Here is a 20,012-nt window from a genome sequence, read left to right on the forward strand (position 1 = left end):
ACACTGCGGACTTACCTAGAAACAGAGACACATTTGTGGAGCAAACTAGGTTTCGTGATTGAATGAGGGCACAGGAGGAGAAACGTTCTTTAAATATGTAAATACACATAGATGAGCTGTACCCTGGTGATGTTCAATCATCATCACATTAGTCCTCTGAAATCTTCCTTAGATTTTTAACTAAAAGGCTGACATAGGTATAGTGTTCTAGGGCTTCCCTGGTGGCACAGTGGTTCAGAATCCGCCTGCCGAGGCAGGGGACACGAGTTTGATCCCTGGTCAGGGAACTTAAGATCCCACATGCAGCAGAGCAACTAAGCCCGTGTACGACAACTACTGAGCCTGTGCTCTAGAGCCCACGAGCCACAACTACTGAGCCCGCGTGCCACAACTACTGAAGCCATGCGCCTAGAGCCCGTGCTCCACAACAAGAGCAGCCACCGCAATGAGAAGCCCATGCACCACAATGAAGAGTAGCCCCCGCTCACTGCAACTAGAGAAAACCCACGCACAGCAACAGAGACCAACACAGCCAAAACTTAAATAAATAGATTTAAAAAGAAAAGAATTTCTAAATAATGACTTTCATGTGTAATTTTTTTGTTCATCTTTTCATGTTTTGTTCCTTTCTCTCTGTCTCTGGGTTTTTACTGACCTGGGTCCGTCTTAAAAGTACGATTGTAATTGGAAAGCAGCTGGTACCAGTGATCAGTTTTGAAACCCTCCTTCCCACTGAGGCCTCTGCCCTCTGCCCACCAGCTTCCTCCCCACCAGTGCGCAAGCGGAGGCCTTTCCGGCCCCCTGCTTTCAGAGTGTAGTCAAAGTATCTTCCCTTCTTTAAAAGTCCTTAAGGAAGCAGGGGACTTTGTTTTGTGGATATTGTTTGTCGACTCGCCCAGTGTCTTTGTGGGTCATGTAATGTACATTCAAATAAGAGATTGTTTGGAAAGCTTCATGCCTTTTTTTTCTTAAACATGATTTTAGTTATAGTTGCTTTAAATCTTTAAGCGGTTTTGTTGTCTTCTTTTAGGAGCTTACTCCGTGGTGACTGTCTCGAGATAATCTGCATTGTAATCTGTGAATAGTGACCGGCAGCAGCAGGGTTTCGGGGCTTGGCGCTTCCCTTGGACCCCACAGTTGCATCGGCCAGGTTTTCATTGTTTCTGGGAAGTCGGAAGAAGCGCCCAAGCTTCCGTGTGGGGCAGGTAACGTGGCAATAGTGTTAAACGCCAGCAACACAATTTTAAGTTTTAATGTCATGTTTTCTATTTCAAAAGCGGCATTATATGTAAAGAAACTGATGTGACATTAGTATTTGTTTGCAGTGGTTTAAGCTTTAGCCCAAGATTTCTTGAAGAGTGTCTAATTGTGTGTTAAGAATCTGATTCGGAGTACTACTTTATTTTTACATGGGTGGTTTCTTTAGTGCATTTACGATGACGTTGTATGTTGTCTCTGGTGAGAACTGTGTTTTGTAGAGGAGAGTCCTTCCTGCAGAAAGACTTGGGTGACCAGGACAGTGGCGTGGTCCTTGGTGGCACAGGTGCTGATGTCACAGCTACTCCTGCAAGCTTCCAAGTGGCCTGGGAGAGTGTGGGTCCAGGCCCAGGGTGGGGGAGTTGCAGACCTGGACATGGAAATGGGAGGTGACCATACTTAGTGGGAACCAAAAAGAGAGTTCAGTTACGTGTGATTTTTAATTTTGTATGTTTTCTGTTTGAAGGTTTCCATTCTGTACTAGTCCTTCCCCTGGGATGGCTCATGGCATAAAACCTGAGTCATCGTTAGCATTTAAATGTAATTGAAGCCCGCGCAGCTTGGGAAAAACTTCCCAAGGTCTATACTATCTTTTTCAGGCTTTTTCATTTTAAACAGGAGTGAAGTTTTCACAAACACGACCGTTTAAACAGTCTGTTAGAAAGAGGAGAGAAGAAATAAATACCACCGGTGCTGCGTGGGTCAGAATTTTCTCAGTGTCCTGATCGTCTGCTGCTGCAGACCCTGCGTGCAGAGCTGGATGGGCCCATCTTGTGTCAACACAGTCGTGGCTCGGGAATCTGGGCAGGGCTCAGCGGGGGCTGGGTGTGGGTGTTCAGGGTCCGAATCCCCCATCTCCACGTGATCCCTCCAGCAACGTGGTCAGACGTCTCACACGCAGCTCGGGGCTTCCAAGCACTAGGCCCAGAGCCAGCACGGCGTTCTGTCCACCGAGCTCTGCGGGCAGAGCCAGGTGGGCCCCGCGTCTCTGTGCGGGCGAGGCCGAGGCACCCGCCACCCTGTCCTGTCCTGGCAGCACTGCTGCTCGCTTCCTCTTTCCCCGCTACCTCTTGTCCAAATCCTCGTCCTCAGCAGTTGACAGATGCACAGATTTGGTTTGTTAGCTGTGTGTTTCTGCTGAACATTAGCTCCGTAACTGTTACACTTTTCTTCAGAGATCACCTTGAATCCTCTCCGCGCACTTTAGGAAAAGCCTTCGGTTTTTGTAGGTGGAGAATTCTTGCGATTCACTGTGTCTGGGTTTCCTCCGTGTGGGTGGTGCCCCTTCTGGTGCACTCTCGTGGCTGGTGGGTGCCGGTCCTGGGCCTGGACCGCGGCCCTGGCTGACGCCTGGCGTGGTTTGGTTGCATTTCCCTGTTAGGTATGGACGAGGAGGATGACCCGAGTGGTGAGGACGCGCCCAAGGCCATCAAGCCCACCAGCAAAGTGTTCAGGAAGACGTGGAGGTTCCGGAGGAGCACCATCGGCAAGCGCGAGGGCGCCGGGGATGCGGAGGTGGATGCCCTGGAGCCGCTGCCCCGGCAGCAGCAGAGCCCGTCGCTGCGTCGCAGCGGAAGGCAGCCGAAGCGTACGGAGCGGGTGGAGGAGTTCCCGACCACGGTCCGGCGCCGGGGCCGGAGGGGCACCTCCGTGTCCCTAGAGGCCTCAGAGGAGCCGGCGTCCTGTCCAGTGACAGAAGCGGAGAGCGCCTCCGAGGGGAGCATGGAGAGCACCTCGGACGGGAATAGCGGTCCCAGGTCTGGCTGCACGGGTGCTAAGGAACGAACGGCCTCCTCGGTAAAGGCCAGAGGGCGTGGCGACGAGATTGACACCTCCAATAGCCACAGTGACGGTTTGACTTTGAAAGAACTCCAGAATGGCCTGCGGAGAAAGCGCGAGCAGGAGCCCACCGACAGGCCCCCAAAGGGCATCCAGAACCGTCTGAGGAAGAAGCATCGGGAGGAGGACCCGGTGGAGACCGTGGATGCTGAGGCAGGCGATGCGATGGAGGGTTCGCGGCCCGTCCCGCAGGAGCCGGAGGCCGACCTGGGGGCTGCGTCCCAGGCGGCGAAAATGGACAGAGAGAGCCAGCTGGAAGGGAGGGCGGCCCCAGGGGGGAATGCAGAGGAACCCGGAGACGCAGTCCGACACAAGCCCGCATGTGAGGTGTACGACCCCAATGCCCTGTACTGCCTGTGCCGCCAGCCTCACAACAACAGGTGGGTCGTGGGGGGATGAAGTGGCTGCCCAGGCTTCCGGGGGGGAGTCCGAGGTGTGGAAAGTGCCAGAGAGGGTTTTCCATTCGTCTTAGTTTAGAGAGTCCCAGGGTGGCCTGAATGAGGGACTTGTTCTCTTGGGAAAGACGAGCAAGTCATTGTCAAAAAACAAAAACAAATATGGCATGGGTGGGCACTGCCAAGAGCCACACCCTCCACCGAGGTGGGGGCTGGCGTGGGACATTGGCTGCCTCGGTCCCAGCAGCCACGGACAGGGCGGCCTGGACCAGAGAGGATCTGCTGTCCCAGAGAGCTCGCTGGGTGACGCTGCTCCAGAGCGGCTGTGACTGGGCTGTGGTGTGGACGTTGGGGCAGCTCAGGGAGGGGGCGGGTAAAGGCATGGCTGCCCTCCTGTGGACAAGAACTGTGGTGTCCAGGGCAGAGTGCTCCCCTGAAAGAAAAGAGGAAGCAAATTTGATTGAATGTTAGTAAAATTGAGAGGGGCACGTGGATGCTCTTTATTCTGTTCCGTCCACGTGTCTGTAATATTTTTGTTTTTTTCATAATAGAATGTTGAAATTTGACTTGTGTTTAAAATTGAGTTGGTCTCTCACTTTCCATTCGTAATACTAATAATAATCTCCATTCCTTATTTTATCATTCCAGGTTTATGATTTGCTGTGACCGATGTGAAGAATGGTTTCATGGCGACTGTGTGGGCATTTCTGAGGCTCGAGGGAGGCTCTTGGAAAGGAACGGGCAGGATTACATCTGCCCAAACTGCACCATCCTGCAAGTGCAGGACGAGCCCAGCTCCGAGACCACAGGCACGCAGGACTCGAGATCGAGACCTGCAGATGCCGACGGCATGGACTGTACAAGTATAGGAATCGTGGAGCAGAAATCGAATGAAGACCAAGGAATTAAGGTTAGAATTGAGAAAGCTGCCAACCCAAGTTGCAAGAAAAAACTCAAGATACTCCAGCCCGTAAGTACCTGTCTCCCAAGGTCAGCGGTAGAGGTGACTGTGGAGCCCTCAGCTGCCGTTGGCAGAAACATCAAGACAGAAGCGTTTGTTTCCTGAGATAAGTTAGCTCTTCCCAGGAGTGGCATTGGGCGCGGGGCTGGGCTCTGCGAGCTCCCAGGTCCATGCACCTGCTTAAGGCTGGCACGCCTGTCTATTCTTTCTCTATGTTTGTTAATCATATCTATCTCCTATGCTGTTATTACTGACTTAACATTTTCCATAAGTGGACTCACTTTTGTAAGTCTTCCCTTAAGTTTTCTCATGAATGGATCCGGAGTTTGAAGTACATATGTGAACAAACAAAATTATTTTTGAGTCACAGGGGCACGTGTGCACCTATAGTACCCGTCAGCGCCTTGAGAGAACCAGTGGTCTAGTCCCTTCCTCGCAGCAAGATGCCAAGGCCAGCGGTGGTGACCGCACGGGTCCCCAGGCTGACAAGACAGCTGCGGCTGGCACGCCCTCTGTTATGGTGTTCTCCCACTCACCAGTGCTTGTGCAGCTGTGTTTTCTCCTTTCCCAACTCTGTTCACTCGTGTCTCCTGCCCAAGGGCAGGATTTTTTGTCATGGATTCCGTGGATCTTGAGAGCTGTCTGAGGCTCTCATGATCGTCCTACTCAGAGCATGTTTTCACCCCAGACCTTCCTTGAATTGGGGGCCCATGCCGCCCCCACAGCCTGTGCTCTAGCCAGTGTTGGGCATGCAGACGCCCTTGCGGTGGCCGTGTCCTAGCTTCCCGCCGTCTCCCCCTTGCACTGAGGTAGCCTCGAGGGCTGGACCGTTTAAATTTTACCTATCATGGGCGTATGAGGAGGCATCGAGTGGAAGTATGATGAGAACTGGTAAGGAAGAGAATGAATGGAAATGGAAGTCAGTAGGAAACGTCCTGTGATTGCTGATGTGTTTGAGACTACCCAGAAACTTAAGTATTTCTCTGAGTAAAACTTGGATTCTGTGGAGGAAAAACAATTAAGTGCATAATTTGAGATTTAAGATTTTGCTCCAGTACATTGGAGGGGTATGTTCATGTATGTTATTAGTCTCGACCACCAGAACATGCTCTAGTGATCATGGACAGCTGTGTTCAGCCCTTGTAGTGAACCAGGTTCCTACCGCACGGCAGGCAACCACAGACTTGTTCAGCAGCTTAAACAACACACATTTATTAGCTCCGAAATCCAGGCCTGGCTTAGCTGGGCCCCCTCTGCTCTGGGTCTTCCAAGACTGCCCTCCAGGTGTCTGTGGGGCCTGAGGTATCAGAGGCTCGGCTGGGGAAAGATCCACTTCCAAAAGCTCTGACTTGGTTTAGCATGAAAAATATATCCCGGGCAATTTTTGTGGCCTGATAATAGCAAAAAGTGATCTGTTGTTTCTGAGAGCCACGTTTAACTGGGTGTCCTGGGTGTCATCTCCCAACCTTGCCCGCCGAGCCTAGGCATGGGTGCCCTCTCAGCAGAGGCAGCAGTGGAATCCTCTATCTTCTGGAGGCTCAGTTCCTCTTTGAAGGGTTTTCAGTTGATGAAGTTGGACCCTTTGGACTAACTCAGAATCCTCTCACTTGGGATCTTAATTCGTTGGTAAAATCCCTGCCCATTTGCCCGATAAGGGAACCTACTTGTGGTGTGAAACCCCATTGTGTTCAGAAGTGCGCAGCGTGAGCGCCGGGTCCGCTTAGGGTTCCGCCCTTCTTGCGTGGCTGAAGGGCAGGTAAGAACCCGAGGGCCTTCCTCAGGGGAGGTAGATTTGTGTGTTTTGAATAAACAAAGGTACATGTTTATTCATAGTTTTTTCATACATGATTAAAAGCAGTCATCTCGGTACCATAAATAGTTATGTTACAAAGTGCCATACCCACCTAGTGGGTGAGTACACTGAAGCCACGTCTGATCCTGCAGGTCCTAGAGGCGCCTGGTGCCGCCAGATGCGTTGGCCCCGGGTGCTCGAGCGTGGCGCAGCCCGACTCTGTCTACTGCAGCAGCGAGTGTATCCGGAAACACGCCGCGGCCACCATGCGCTTCCTGAGTGCAGGGAAAGAGGAGAAACCAAAACCTAAAGAGAAACCCAAGACAAAGCCGGAAAAAATCATTCTTCAGAAATGGAGCGTTCAGGTAAGTTGACTGAAACCAACCATTTGTGTAGTTCAAACCATGAGCGTCTGGAGGTTACAGGCTCGGTGGGTTGATTTGGAGAGTGTAGGGCACACAGGCCCGGACGGGATGCAGGCACCTTCACACTGCCCTCCGCCTTGCCCACCAGTGTTCTTGTCGAAATGACAAATAGGCACGTGTTCTCATGTTTTCCTTCTCCGCCTCCTGCCGAGGGATTAACTGATAGAAACGTGGGAACCGGCTGCTGCGTGGAATAGCTCTCCACCCACACGCCAGCCCCGCTGGGAGGAGAGTGGTCCCTGCTGGAGTCTGTGCGGGGAGTTGACACACAGTCAGCGGGGTGGCCAGTGGGTTCTGGGGGCACCGCACTGAGTGGTGGGGTACAGGGATGTCGTTTGTACGCCTGTCCTTTCTCCACGTGCTGTTGTGTCTGCAGCTCCTGCCTGTCCGTGCTGCTTGGGCGCGTTCTCACACGGGTCCCCGGTCTGCCGTGCTCTCCGCCTTGCTTCACTGCCTCACTCCACGGCCCCTCGGATATCCTGGCGGCCTAGCGCCTCATCAGGATGCTAGGTTGACGGGTTGTTGTGTCAGGGACCTTCTCATCGTTCGGATGTTGATGCGGGCCTGCTGGATGTCGGGGAGTAGCCAAGCCCTCTGCTGAGCAGATGCAGTGCATTGGGCTTAGGATGGTCCAGGAGCTGATTGAGTCGTGACCCTCACTGCAGAGTGCAATGCGCAAAGGTTAATTTCTGACCTCGTTCATGATTGTTGCTTTACTGATTATCCAGGCAGGCATTAAAATCTCTTCTGTGCACAAGAGACCGGCTCCAGACAAGAAGGAGAACACAGCGAGGAAGGTGGCGGTAGTGCCTCCAAGGAGTGAGGTCCTCGCTAAGGAGCCGCCCTGTGAGAGCAGCACGCCGTCATGGGCCAGCGACCACAATTACAATGCAGTAAAGCCAGAAAAGACTGCCGCCCCCTGGCCGCCACTGTTGTATAAATGTATGTATCACCCGGTGGGGGGAGCTCTGGACCCTTCCCGGTCTTTCTGGACGGCCGTGCACTCGGGCCTGTCCAGAGCTAGGAGTTCTAGCCGTGTTTTCTGCTGCACCTGCAGAGATCAAAGCCCTTGCCCAAGTCCAGGAGGCCTCCTGAGCCCCGCGTGCCCATCCTTAGTCTGTCGGGACTTCCTGTCCGTGTTTCCAAAAAGCTGTACCAGCCCCGTTGCTGAATGTCTCACCTCCGACGACTGATGTCTTTAATCGCTTTTCTTTATTATCAGGCTCTGGTAAGTATGTGTAGTATCTTCAGCAGAATCTGACAAGGGGGCGCGCTGCCCGGCACTCAGGGTCCGCCGTCATCCAGGTGTTCACCACTGCGCCGTCACCGCCGTGGGCTCTCCACGCGGGGGCCTTTCCACACAGTCTGCTCCCAGCACACGTGACCCTCACTTCTTTGCATATTGTGGGAGCCTATTACTATCAGCACAGTAGGGTTGTAGCTGATTTTCAACTGAAGCATGATTTGCAGGAGTTATATTATTCTTGACCAAACCGGAATTTTTTTTATGTCCAATTCACATACTACACACAACATAAACACACATGCCAGCCTTGAAGGCTGTTTACCCTGCTTCCCGTGCTTGAAAGTAAGTGAGCACAATGTCTCTCCACTCTGAGCAGCACCCAGACCAGGAGTCTTGGCGTGCACTGCTGGGTCATGCCACCCAGGCTTCAAGTTCAGACAGACCTTTGCAATCCCAGATGAGATCATGCAGCTTGAATCTTTTCTCTTTCTTCTTTTTCTCAGCTCATTCTCCAAAATTAAATTTTAGAAATTTAAATTGCTCTGGGGCACATCTTATTCTTATTTTTCTATGATTAAGGTCATTTTGTGTTTTTATTTATGCTATCTTTTATACTCTTGCAACTTTTTTAAAAAGCACAAGAGGTTAAATGGCCCTAAATTCCAGGATTATAGCCACGTGCTGCTTCCTCCTCTCAGCCGGCTGTTTAGGCCAGTGGCCTGAGGGAAGGCCTCGTGGATGTAGTGCGGTTAGAAGACTGCATAACTAGATGCATTTTGAGAATGTAAATGACCCAAGACCTAAGAAATGGCGTTGCAAGTAAACTGCCAAGCAATACTGTGTGTGTGTATGTCTATATACAGATTTATTTGTGTATTTATTTTTGGATTTTTGGAGTGAGTGGTTAAATATAGAATTAACCAGTTGCTATATTAAAATGAGTCTCAATACACCTCAGGTTGTTTGAACCAAGAACTTCATGCTAACAACGTGTCGCAAACATCCATCAAGTTATAGCACCTCTACACCGTAGCGCCTCTACAGGGGTTACGAGTGGACCTAAATATAAACATCGCCCAGCTGTGAATGGGTGGGGAGCCGTCATGTTGGAATCCTGGGCTGAATGTTCTCAGTCGGTTATAGGCACGTGACAGAATGAAAGGGAAACTGAGGTGTAGCCACAAAACCCTGGGTGATTGATTTCAATTCAGTTGATTTCCATCTCTGTCGACCAGAATCGGGAGACTGCCCCCAGGCTCGGAGTGTGGAGTCAGATGTAGGGCGCACAGTGAGAAAGGAAAGCTGGCGGGGTTTGGGGGAGGGGTGGGTGCTTACTTATCCCCAGTTCTGACTTCCCGGTTTTTGAGGGAAGATTGGGGTGGAGGGGCGGGGAGCCCGGCCTCAAGGAGGTGGTGGCTCTGCTCACAGGCCGGGTTTCTCTTCCCTCTGCCCCACCCCCCTCCTCTGCACATCACCTCCTCACTGACCACCTTCCCAGCGCATTTTTTTTAATTAGTTTCTGCTTTATAACAAAGCGAATCAGTTATACATATACGTCTGTTCCCATATCCCTTCCCTCTTGCGTCTCCCTCCCTCCCACCCTCCCTATCCCTCCCCTCTAGGTGGTCACAGAGCACCAAGCTGATCTCCCTTTGCTATGTGGCTGCTTCCCAGTAGCTATCTACCTTACGTTTGGTAGTGTATATGTGTCCATGCCTCTCTCTCGCCTTGTCACAGCTTACCCTTCCCCCTCCCCATATCCTCAAGTCCATTCTCAAGTAGATCTGTGTCTTTATTCCTGTTGTACCCCTAGGTTCTTCATGACGTTTTCTTTTCTTAAATTCCATATCTATGTGTTAGCATACGGTATTTGTCTTTCTCTTTCTGACTTACGTCACTCTGTATGACAGACTCTAGGTCCATCCACCTCATGACAAATAGCTCAATTTCGTTTCTTTTTATGGCCGAGTAGTATTCCATTGTATATATGTGCCGCATCTTCTTTATCCATTCATTGGATGATGGACACTTAGGTTGTTTCCATCTCCGGGCTATTGTAAATAGAGCTGCAATGAACATTTTGGTACGTGACTCCTTTTGAATTATGATTTTCTCAGGGTATATGCCCAGTAGTGGGATTGCTGGGTCATCTGGTAGTTCTATTTGTAGTTTTTTAAGGAACCTCCATACCGTTCTCCATAGTGGCTCTACCAATTCACATTCCCACCAGCAGTGCAAGAGTGTTCCCTTTTCTCCACACCCTCTCCAGCATGTATTGTTTCTAGGTTTTTGGATGATGGCCATTCTGACTGGTGTGAGATGATATCTCATTGTAGTTTTGATTTGCATGTCTCTAAGGATTAATGATGTTGAGCATTGTTTCATGTGTTTGTTGGCAATCTGTATATCTTCTTTGGAGAAATGTCTATTTAGGTCTTCTGCCCATTTTTGGATTGGGTTGTTTGGTTTTTTTTTTGCTATTGAGCTGCATAAGCTGCTTATAAATTTTGGAGATGAATCCTTTGTCAGTTGCTTCATTTGCAAATATTTTCTCCCATTCTGAGGGTTGTGTTTTGGTCTTGTTTATGGTTTCCTTTGCTGTGCAAAAGCTTTGAAGTTTCATTAGGTCCCATGTGTTTATTTTTGTTTTTATTTCCATTTCTGTAGGAGGTGGGTCCAAAAGGATCTTGCTGTGATTTATGTCATAGAGTGTTCTGCCTATGTTTTCCTCTAAGAGTTTGATAGTTTCTGGCCTTACATTTCTGTCTTTAGGCCAGTTTGAGCTTATTTTTGTGTATGGTGTTAGGGAGTGATCTAATCTCATACTTTTACATGGACCTGTCCAGTTTTCCCAGCACCACTTACTGAAGAGGCTGTCCTTTCTCCACTGTACATTCCTGCCTCCTTTATCAAAGATAAGGTGACCATATGTGCGTGGGTTTATCTCTGGGCTTTCTATCCTGTTCCATTGATCTATCTTTCTGTTTTTGTGCCAGTACCACACTGTCTTGATGACTGTAGCACATTTACGTCTCAGAAGTACGTGGATGGATAGCCACAGCTTGTAGCCTGCATAAGGGACATGCTGTTGAGCTAGTTGCTTCTGATCATTTTCTGTTATCCCAGAAATGTCATCTTCCCAAAAGATGATTGGGAGGAGTGTAAAAGGTCGAAGGTAAACACCGGACTTGAGCCTCGGTGAGCAGCAGCTGTGCCTCTGCCTCTTCCCCAAACCATTACTTGACAGTGGCAGTGGCTGTGGACCTTCCGCGGGTCCCCACACACAGGCACAATGGGAGGGGGCCCCCCGCACACACTCAGCAGAGCCCTGCATCCCCACCACGCCCCCACCCGCCTCCCTGGCTGCAGAGCGTGATATGTTTCTGGGTGCAGGTGATGCCGGGACCGCTCTTCGGAGGGGGCGTTTCCCATGTTGCCCTGGACTCGGGTCAGGGCTTGGGTGGATCCTTAGGCAGCCAGTGTGCGGCCCCTGGAGGTGCTCTGCCCCCACCCCACTTCTCCCAGGCCATTGGCACTGGCTTTGGGTTGTGGGTTCAGGGCAGCCTTGCATGAGCATCGTGGGCAAGACCTTGCTACACAGAGGCTCTGACCTGCTTCTCGTGGGGCAGTCAGTAGATCTTAAGGTCCTCACAGTGATGGGATTAACACCCACTTGTTCTCTGATGAGTTTTTTAAATTGTTTTTCAGACTTTCTGAAAACAAAAACAGTGTAACTTAGGGAAACAGTTGCCATTGTATTTCCCCCCAGGTCCCTGTGTCTCGTAGTCCTCCTCATGGTTTCTCTTCATTTCCTCTTCATCGCCTCTCGTTACTGTCCAGGCACAGGCACGAAGAGGGCTGAAGATGTTCTTCTAAAGTGGCCCTGGTTGCTTAGGGTTTGGAAGTGGAATTGTGTTAGGCATAGGTACATGTTCCCATGTTTGGGGCTCCCTAAATGGCTCCGAGATGACTTGAAACTCTGGGGACCTGAATAAATTTTGACTAGAAAATCCGATTTCTGCAGTTCCGTGTAGGTTTGAGAATTGAAATGGGGACCCCTGGCAGAACCTGTGCACCCAGGTCCAGTGATGTGTTAGCATCCTGCCCTGACGTAAGCGTTGCCCCGTGGTCTCCGTGTGCCACACGTCCGGTTCCTGTGCTGTGGCGAAGTGGATCTGGGGGCGCGGGTTTCACAGGGATCGGTGGTGTGAGTTCCGGGAGCACGCTTCACAGGTAGTAAGAGAAGACAGGTCCCCATGGTGACATAGATGGGGGGCGCTGCCTGGACCAAGGGGTGTTTGGTAGGAATGGAACGGTGGGAGAGGCATGTTTTATCAGCTACACGAGCTGTTTTTCTCTTGTCTCTTCCAGATCTGCAGTGGCAAAAAAATGTGGGTGGGGACAAAGCAGCCTTGTACATCTCACCAATTTCCTCCCCCCATTTGGAGAGAGAACCAAAACTTGTCCTGATGAGGATTTACCTTGACAGCTGTTTTTAATGTTATCCAAATACCTGGAATTTTCTTGGTCATTGGCATTCTCTCGTATTTTTAAGTGTTTTACTTTTTACAGGTTTTTTTTTTTTAATAGACAACTGTTCAGAAAGTTAGTGCAGGGAAGGTTTTGCATGTACATGTACTTTTTCTGACAGAGACCCTCAGATGTATCCTGGCTGCCCCCCTTAGTTCTTGTGCTTTAGCGGGGGGTCGGGGTAGAAGTTTCTAGCAGGATTGGTCCTGCTCACCTCACCTGCCCTTTGGCCTTCATGTGGCCTCTGGGGCTCTGCATCTCCTGTGGCACTATTCACAGACGGTCCCGCGGCAGAGTCCCTTAGGTGGCATCGAGTCCCATGGGATCTTTCTGAAGATGCAACTGTAAACCCTCCCACACGGTGTAGGAGTCTCAGGTATACTTGAAGCTGTAAAGTAATGTTTTTGATTTTTTGCGTGTTGCACCTCACCGTGCACATAGTCGTAGTCTTACCTTCTGAAAGTTAAAGAAGTAAACCTGGAAGATCGATAAGAAGGGTTTCCACTTTGATTTCTGTCAACGAAGGTCGGGGCGTTGCCATGCACCTGGGGGCGACAGCAAGACGAGCACAAAGGTAACGGCCGCTAAACCCGCCGGGGTCAGCAGGTGCCGCGGGCTCTGTGCCCCAGAGTCTTATCACGCCCTCGACCCCCTCATGTTGCTTGAAGTAGCAGATGGCGCAGGCACAGATAACAGTTACAGTTGAACCTTGTCAAAGTGGTGACAGTGCCTGTTGGCGGGTCTTGGAGATGAGGGAAAGCAGCAGCTCTACTTGCAGCTGAGCGTCAGGTCTGGCGGCCCGTCCCCGCCAGTGCAGTTGGCGTAGACAGGAGAGCGGAACGCCTGCCTCACACACAGCCTCGGCCCCGTTTCCTTCTCGTGGTTCGTGCTGGAGGATGATGTGACCATTTTTTTCATATATTACCAGTCCAGCGTGAATTGGGTTTTGGTTTTCAAAATCTGTGAAACTCTGAAAAGAAGGAAGGGTCCATTTGCCTCCGGAGGCGTACTTGGTTTTTTGCAAGCTTGTTACGGCCAGTTCTGTGCACCTCTCTTGAGGTGTAAGTCGCTCACATACTGCACATCAGTAAGAAGAAGTCAATCTGGACAAGCTTTGTGTAGCCCCAGATCATGGCAGTTTGGCTGTGGACCCACATACAGACCCCTAGCGATGGAGGGCAGCTGGCGTGAGGGCCCCAGAGATGGAGATCAGGCCTCCCAAGTCTTCGGTGGGGATTGTCTCTGTTTCTGTGTAAGCATAACTTCTACAGGAATAATTCACTGCAAACTATTTAAGCAAAGGCACAAAAGTAAAATGGTTCTCTCTTGCTACTTGACTTTTCACACTAAAGTCTTGACAGCCAAGAAACAAAGTTGTAATGAGAAACGTCTTCGTACACGTGTCAGGCTGAGCTGAAATTAGAACTGATGTCACAGTGAGCAGAGTCCACTCCCCCCAACCCCTGCCGCTGGTCCACTGTGTCCTCTGAGCCCTGGCTGGTCCCGTTACGTTACCCGGGCCTTGTGGCGGTAGCTGCCTCGGCCTCACCACTGAGCCTGGGTGGATCTGGGGCCCTGTGGGAATGGCGGGGGGGAGGGGACGCTCCGACCTGCACCCCGTGGGCTTGCTTGGCGCCTGGTCACATCCGAAGCTCTTCGATTCCTTTGGCATTTACAGCCAATCATTCTGAGTAGTGTCTCCCCCCCTGCCCCCCACCGTGTCAGTGTGACTGAAAGCCTCATATCTGGGGATTTTTAGGGTAACTTGGCACCTCTTTGGGGCAGGACGAAAGGTATAAAGCAGTGACCGTCCCTCAGGGTTTCTCACTGGTCCCTGTGAGGGCCCACCCCGGCAACGGCTGTCCCTGAGCTGTGACTGGGCGGGAGCCACGCGATGCTGTGCTGTGCGGTGCGACTCGGCTCTTGCCAGGCGCCGGTTCCTTGTGCTGCTGCACAGCACTGGCTGCTCCCAGTAACACAGCTTCCACTCCCTTTTCCTCCTGTCCCCTCGAAGGCCCACCAGTGCCACCCAGTGGCCAGCAATGCCATAGCAGCATGGCCCACCTTGCCGTGTGGCAAGGCCCCCAGTTTCATGCTTCCTGGGAAGTTAGCCAATTAGATTGTTGCTGGTCCCTGAGCGCACCGGCCTGCCTGGTTCCTGCCGGGCTTCACCACAAACAACTCGTTTCCAGTAGAAACCAATGGCCAGACGCAGCAGAAACGACGTCATCTGGGGCGGTGGCCTGGCCACCGGCCAGCCTTTCCTCCTGTATCTGCTCCCCGAGACAGCACCTGGCCTGGAACTTGGGCCACTCTTTTCCCCATCGGCAGCCCCCGGGATGGCCCAGACTGGGTGTACATTCCGAGGAGGCCGTCTCTGTCCGGCACGTGGGCAGGTGGTCACCCTGCCTCGAGCTGGCAGCACTGGGGGCCCTGCCACTGCTGGAGCCACTCTGCCGGGGGTGGGTGGGCTGCTGTCCTGTTCTAGAACTGGCGCTTCGAGGTCGGTTGGTTACGCCTTGCTCTTCTGTGAATGTATACACATAATACAGTTAAAAGGGAATTTGGATGAAGAATTTGCAGATGTGATTTTAGCTCTACTCAGAAGTAATGCTTCTGTCGCTGTCAGACGCTTTGGCACGACATGGTGTCACTGCCATTCCAGCAGCAGCTAACCCGCATCCAGCTGACGGTGGGACCACATGCACCTGTTTTCTGTTTTGAGCATTTTTCCTCAAAGTAGAAGAGGGATAGAGCTGACTTGTTGGGGTCCACCAGTTTCCACATTTTACCAACTTTTTATTTATGTAATCATACTTACATACGCTCTGAGACGCAGGTGAGGGATAATGAAAGTTGACTTTTAAAAGCCAGAAGCAGGGGCTTCCCTGGTGGCGCAGTGGTTGAGAGTCCGCCTGCCGATGCAGGGGACACAGGTTCGTGCCCCGGTCCGAGAAGATCTCACGTGCCGCGGAGCGTCTGGGCCCGTGAGCCATGGCCGCTGAGCCTGCGCGTCCGGAGCCTGTGCTCCGCAACGGGAGAGGCCACAGCAGTGAGAGGCCCGCGTACCGCAAAAAAAAATAAAACAAAACAAAAAAATAAAAAATAAAAATAAAAGCCAGAAGCAGCTAATCTTCTAGAAGAGCAGCACAATGGTTAAGGAAAGCCATCCCCTGCTTTTTAAATAGAGTACGTTCATTTGCCGTTACCACTCTTGGATAGCAGGTCACTTTAATCACCTGTACTGTGAATGTCCTAAAATTAAGCTCCTGGCTTCTGTTTTCCCTGAATGAGACAAAACACCGGTTAGACCAGTAGGAGCGTTGATCTTAGGGAGTGAATGTGTTCGGAGTCAACAGGAATTCTCACTTGAAACAATGTAAATGTCACATGGTAAGATGTGTTTGAGGCCCCATCATGGGTGCCTCATTGAGAATTCTGGAAGCCCCTTAGGCCAGCTTTTTAGAGTTGCTTAAAAGTGTGCTACTAAAATAATCGCAGCAAAGTTTGTATAAAGTCAGTGAGTGAGCTGGTTTTAGGACTCGATTTTAATCCTGACGGGTTTGTTCCTTCATCCCCTGCTGGCAGTCACAGCTGGCACCGCGTCCCGCTCCACTCCACTCTCGTTCCTTCCCCCAAGAAGAGGGGCCTCTGTCCATTTCATTTAACTTAAGCTCTAGCAGTCTCTCCCCCCACCCCCCGCCTAGATGAGGTGCTGTGGACCCCGTTAGCCGAGGCTGAGCTGGTAAAGATAAGTTTCCGTGTACTGAGGTATGGTAGCGCCTTAGGAATATGGATTTGAGCTGATGAATAATATACGTAGAAACATAGTTCTTAGCTCCTATGACGTGGCCAGTTCCTCCTTTGTCAGACAGCTGTGACTTGCTGACGGGACGTGGGTGACAGCCAGCAGGGTGGATGTCGAGCACAAGCGTGCTGCTCAGCGGGGAGCGGGTGGTCTTGGGAAAGCCTGGACAGCATAGCCCGGGGGTGCCGGCACACGTGGGGCCAGTGATTGGGACACCGTGGACAAGGGGACATAAGGTTGGGGGGGTGCTCTGTGAGATGAAAATAGGAGATTTGCAGTCAGGATTGTTGCTTGATGACAATGAAGTACTTCTGACAGGGTTCTAAGTTTTGGATGTGTGTAGCGCTGTTGCAAAGTTTCTAAAAATAGGTAATTTCACCTGTACTATGCAATGGAAAAATCTTGCGGTCCCTGGGCTTTTAACACCTGTGGCTGAACTGGCCTGACCAGTGCTGGAGGAAGGCAGTCCTGAGGGCAGCGCTCGGCCCTTCGCCAGGATGGTCACGCAGGGTGTAGGCTGTGAACGCCTTGGGGGCTCTTGTGGGGTCAGGCCTTATTTGTAGACAGGGTCTCACCTCTGTCCCCGGACTTCAGATTTTCTCCCTGCTTCACTAGGACAGTTGCAAGAAGCACCGGCAGCCGACTGGCATTGGTGGGCGTTCAACCCCTGCGTAAAATCGGAAGGCTGCTAGAGCATCTCGAAGTCTCCTGTTTAGCATGTGGGGACTCATTGCGCTGTGGGTAGTTTGAGAAAAGCCTGCGCCTGGGGAGGCGGCTTCTCCGTCGGTCCTGTGTGACGTGGCCCTAGGTGGTGTCCCTGTGCTCTCCTGGCTTGCTCCCTGGACCTGCCTGCCCCCCCCACCCCGTTCTGCCCTGGGTCCCAGACGTTCTGGGCGGTGGGCCTGAGCGGGGCCATCTGGGAACACGCTCCAGCTCTCCGTCACGGCTCCCCATGGACGTCTGCTGGGCCGCTCGCCCCTAAGACCGAGGGACTGGTCTTAGGATGAACCTCCTTGCTTGCCTCTGACTGTAATTCTGGTAGTCTGATACAGGATTAAGCGGAATCAGTCCATGCGAAGTACTGGCATAAAGATTCTCATTTTAGCTTTGGGCTGTAATCCTTGTTTGCATTAAAAGTGCTAACCTACTGTCTTACCCCATAGCGAGCTACTACTAGAGGGGTGTGAATGGGAACGTGAATGACCGCAGGTGGCGTTCCTGCCACCGAGCTCCTAGTGTAAAAGTAACTGGTCTCCCCCCATGTTGCAGTTTTCTGCCAACATTCTATATATTTATTAACCGTGTCCAGTTGACTCTTGTCCAAGAGGACGATGAGCACCTGTGAGCCCCTAACCCCAGGGTGGACTCTCGCTAGTCCTTCCAGTGCCCCAAGGGCCCCCGAGGTGGGGCTTGGGTATGCATTCGAAGAGAATGTGTCTGATCCACCCTGGAAAGAGTTTCTAAGCCCCTGTTCACCAAAAACTGCACTGGGACTCTCCATGCGAGTGGTCTTTGAAATCTATGCCTTCTCTTGATACAGCGAAATTTGGCCTTGGAGTTCCAGGCTAAGCTAACGGTTCAGATCAAGCCTTTGATCGCTTACTGGTTTATCGGTTGAAGTAAAAGTTTTAATACTAAAGCATTTCTCTCTGAAACAAAGTATATTCAGTATCGTAAATGTTGCTGGTAGCCCTGTTTACACTCCTTTTCTGAATTTAACAGTTACTTTAAAAATCCTCTTTAAATCTGTCTCACAGTGATGCCTGGTTATTAGCTTTGCTGGTTTCGGGTGCACATGCTGTGTGGGGTCCCCTGCACCCCTGCCTCACTAAGCGGCCCCTCTCCTTTCAGCCGTGAAGGAGGACAGACGCGCAGAGGCCAAGGCGGCGGTGGCGGCGGTGCCGAAGAAGGTGGCTCCTCCAGGCTCCTCGGGGGGCCTCAAGCAACCCTCGCCCAGAAGTCTCCTTCCAAAGAAGTCCCCTCCTTTTGCAAATGCGGCGGCAGCCAAACCGGCCATCAAAAAGTTGCCACCGGGGTTCAAGGGCACCATCCCCAAGAGGCCGTGGCTCTCGGCTGCCCCCTCCCCCTCGGGCAGCACTCCCTCGGCCAAGCAGGCAAGGCTGGCGCCTGTTGCTGCCACGTCTGCTTCCAGAAAGTTCCCCAGCTCCGCTGCTTCGGTGGGCGCCATCAGGAAGCCTGGGACCACCTCGGTTCCCCTGGCCTCTGCAGCCCCGGGACGCCTGGGCCCCGCGCGCCCCGCCTCGTCACAGCCAAATTCTCAAATTCGGCAAAACGTACGACGCTCCTTGAAGGAGATCTTGTGGAAAAGGTGGGCTGTTCCACTTTGTTTCTTATCTGTTGAAGTGGAAAATTTTCCACGTAAAGGGTGGTTGTTTCACGATGGCCCTGCTGTTTAAGAAAAATGTCACATGTGGGACTTCCCTGGCGTCCAGTGGTTAAGACTCCGTGCTTCCACTGCAGGGGGCACCGGGGTTCCATCCCTGGTTGGGGAGCTGAGATCCCATGTGGCATGGTAAGTGCAGCAGTTACCGTGGGGCTTTTTTCATTCCATCTAGAGTCACTGACAGCGATGACTTAATCATGACAGAAAATGAAGTAGGAAAAATTGCACTGCACCTCGAGAAGGAGATGTTTAACTTGTTCCGAGTCACAGACAGTCGGTACAAGAGCAAGTACCGCAGCCTCATGTTCAGCCTCAAGGACCCCAACGACCAGGTGCGTGTCCGACCGTCGGGAATGGGGGCAGTCCTGGCCAGGGGCTGCCCAGGCCTGGGTTAGGGCACTGGGTCCCCCTGCGGCTGCGGGTGAGTGGCATGCTGTTCCCGTGGGGCCAGGCGCTCGCCAGCTGAGGTTCTTGCCACCTGCGCGCCTGTGTGCCTGCCGGGGCCCACGCTGTCTGGACCGTCCTCTTGACCTCTTGCCTGTGTTTAGAAGCAGGGCACATACTCTGACTTTCCATTTCGCCTTGTTAACCCGCTGGCAGAAGGGATTTCTTCTACCTTTGTCCCTAACACTGTACCTTCTTCAGTCAATTGTGTTTTCTGTGAAGTGGTCTTTGTAGCAGGGTTAGTGCGGTGGGATACTGGAGATCAGCTGCCCGAATTCAGGGCCCTTGTTCTCCAAGCTTCGATGGGAGGCTCTGGGCCCTCGTCCTGCCGCGGGGCAGGGGCTTGCCTTGCTGCCCACATCCTCTCCAGTATCTTAGAGGGTTTTGAACGAGTGAACAAGAGATGTTTGTTTACAGGGGCTCTTCCATCGTGTTCTGCGTGAAGAAATCTCTTTGGCAAAACTTGTGAGAATGAAGCCAGAAGAACTTGTCTCCAAAGGGCTTTCCATGTGGAAAGAGAGATCGTCAAATCCTGTGTGTGCCGACGGGAGAGGCGGCTGCGGATGCCAGAAGCCTGACACCAACGCTGCCCCCAACCCCACCCCCGAGTGAATTAATAGCCTATTGGCATGAGAGAGTCCCCTTGGGAAAGAAGGGCTAAGGGTTCACGTTTGTCTGTCTTTTTCATCTTAGGTGATGGAGTCCGGAACTAACTTGCATAATGAGACTAAGAAGCCGACCGTTAAACCGGAAACTATTCCCGATATGGAAGATTCTCCGCCAGTATCAGATTGTGATGTAAGCGTTTAGGATTTCCAGTGCTCACGAGAATTGACAAAGATGATCCCGTTCCAGACGTTGTTAGGTGCCTGAATTACTGGGCAAGACACTGAGCTGACACAAGTGTGTGT

At 51.8% G+C, this 20,012-nt stretch overlaps 1 protein-coding gene across 1 annotated transcript in view; it reads left to right on the forward strand.

Annotated features, from left to right (window-relative positions):
* LOC309806868 (death-inducer obliterator 1-like) overlaps positions 1 to 20,012 on the forward strand; it is a 73,790-nt gene that overhangs the window by 39,709 nt on the left and 14,069 nt on the right. Inside the window, 9 exon segments of the mRNA XM_082625882.1 lie at positions 1,031 to 1,205; positions 2,639 to 3,476; positions 4,140 to 4,461; positions 6,397 to 6,609; positions 7,398 to 7,611; positions 18,105 to 18,582; positions 18,830 to 18,989; positions 19,519 to 19,635; positions 19,795 to 19,899. Coding sequence (XP_082482008.1) covers positions 2,641 to 3,476; positions 4,140 to 4,461; positions 6,397 to 6,609; positions 7,398 to 7,611; positions 18,105 to 18,582; positions 18,830 to 18,989; positions 19,519 to 19,635; positions 19,795 to 19,899 — 2,445 coding nt within the window. The 5' untranslated portion in view covers positions 1,031 to 1,205; positions 2,639 to 2,640.

This window comes from Mesoplodon mirus (assembly GCF_964341445.2).
Source record: "Mesoplodon mirus genome assembly, chromosome: 6".
Lineage (NCBI taxonomy): Eukaryota > Metazoa > Chordata > Mammalia > Artiodactyla > Ziphiidae > Mesoplodon > Mesoplodon mirus.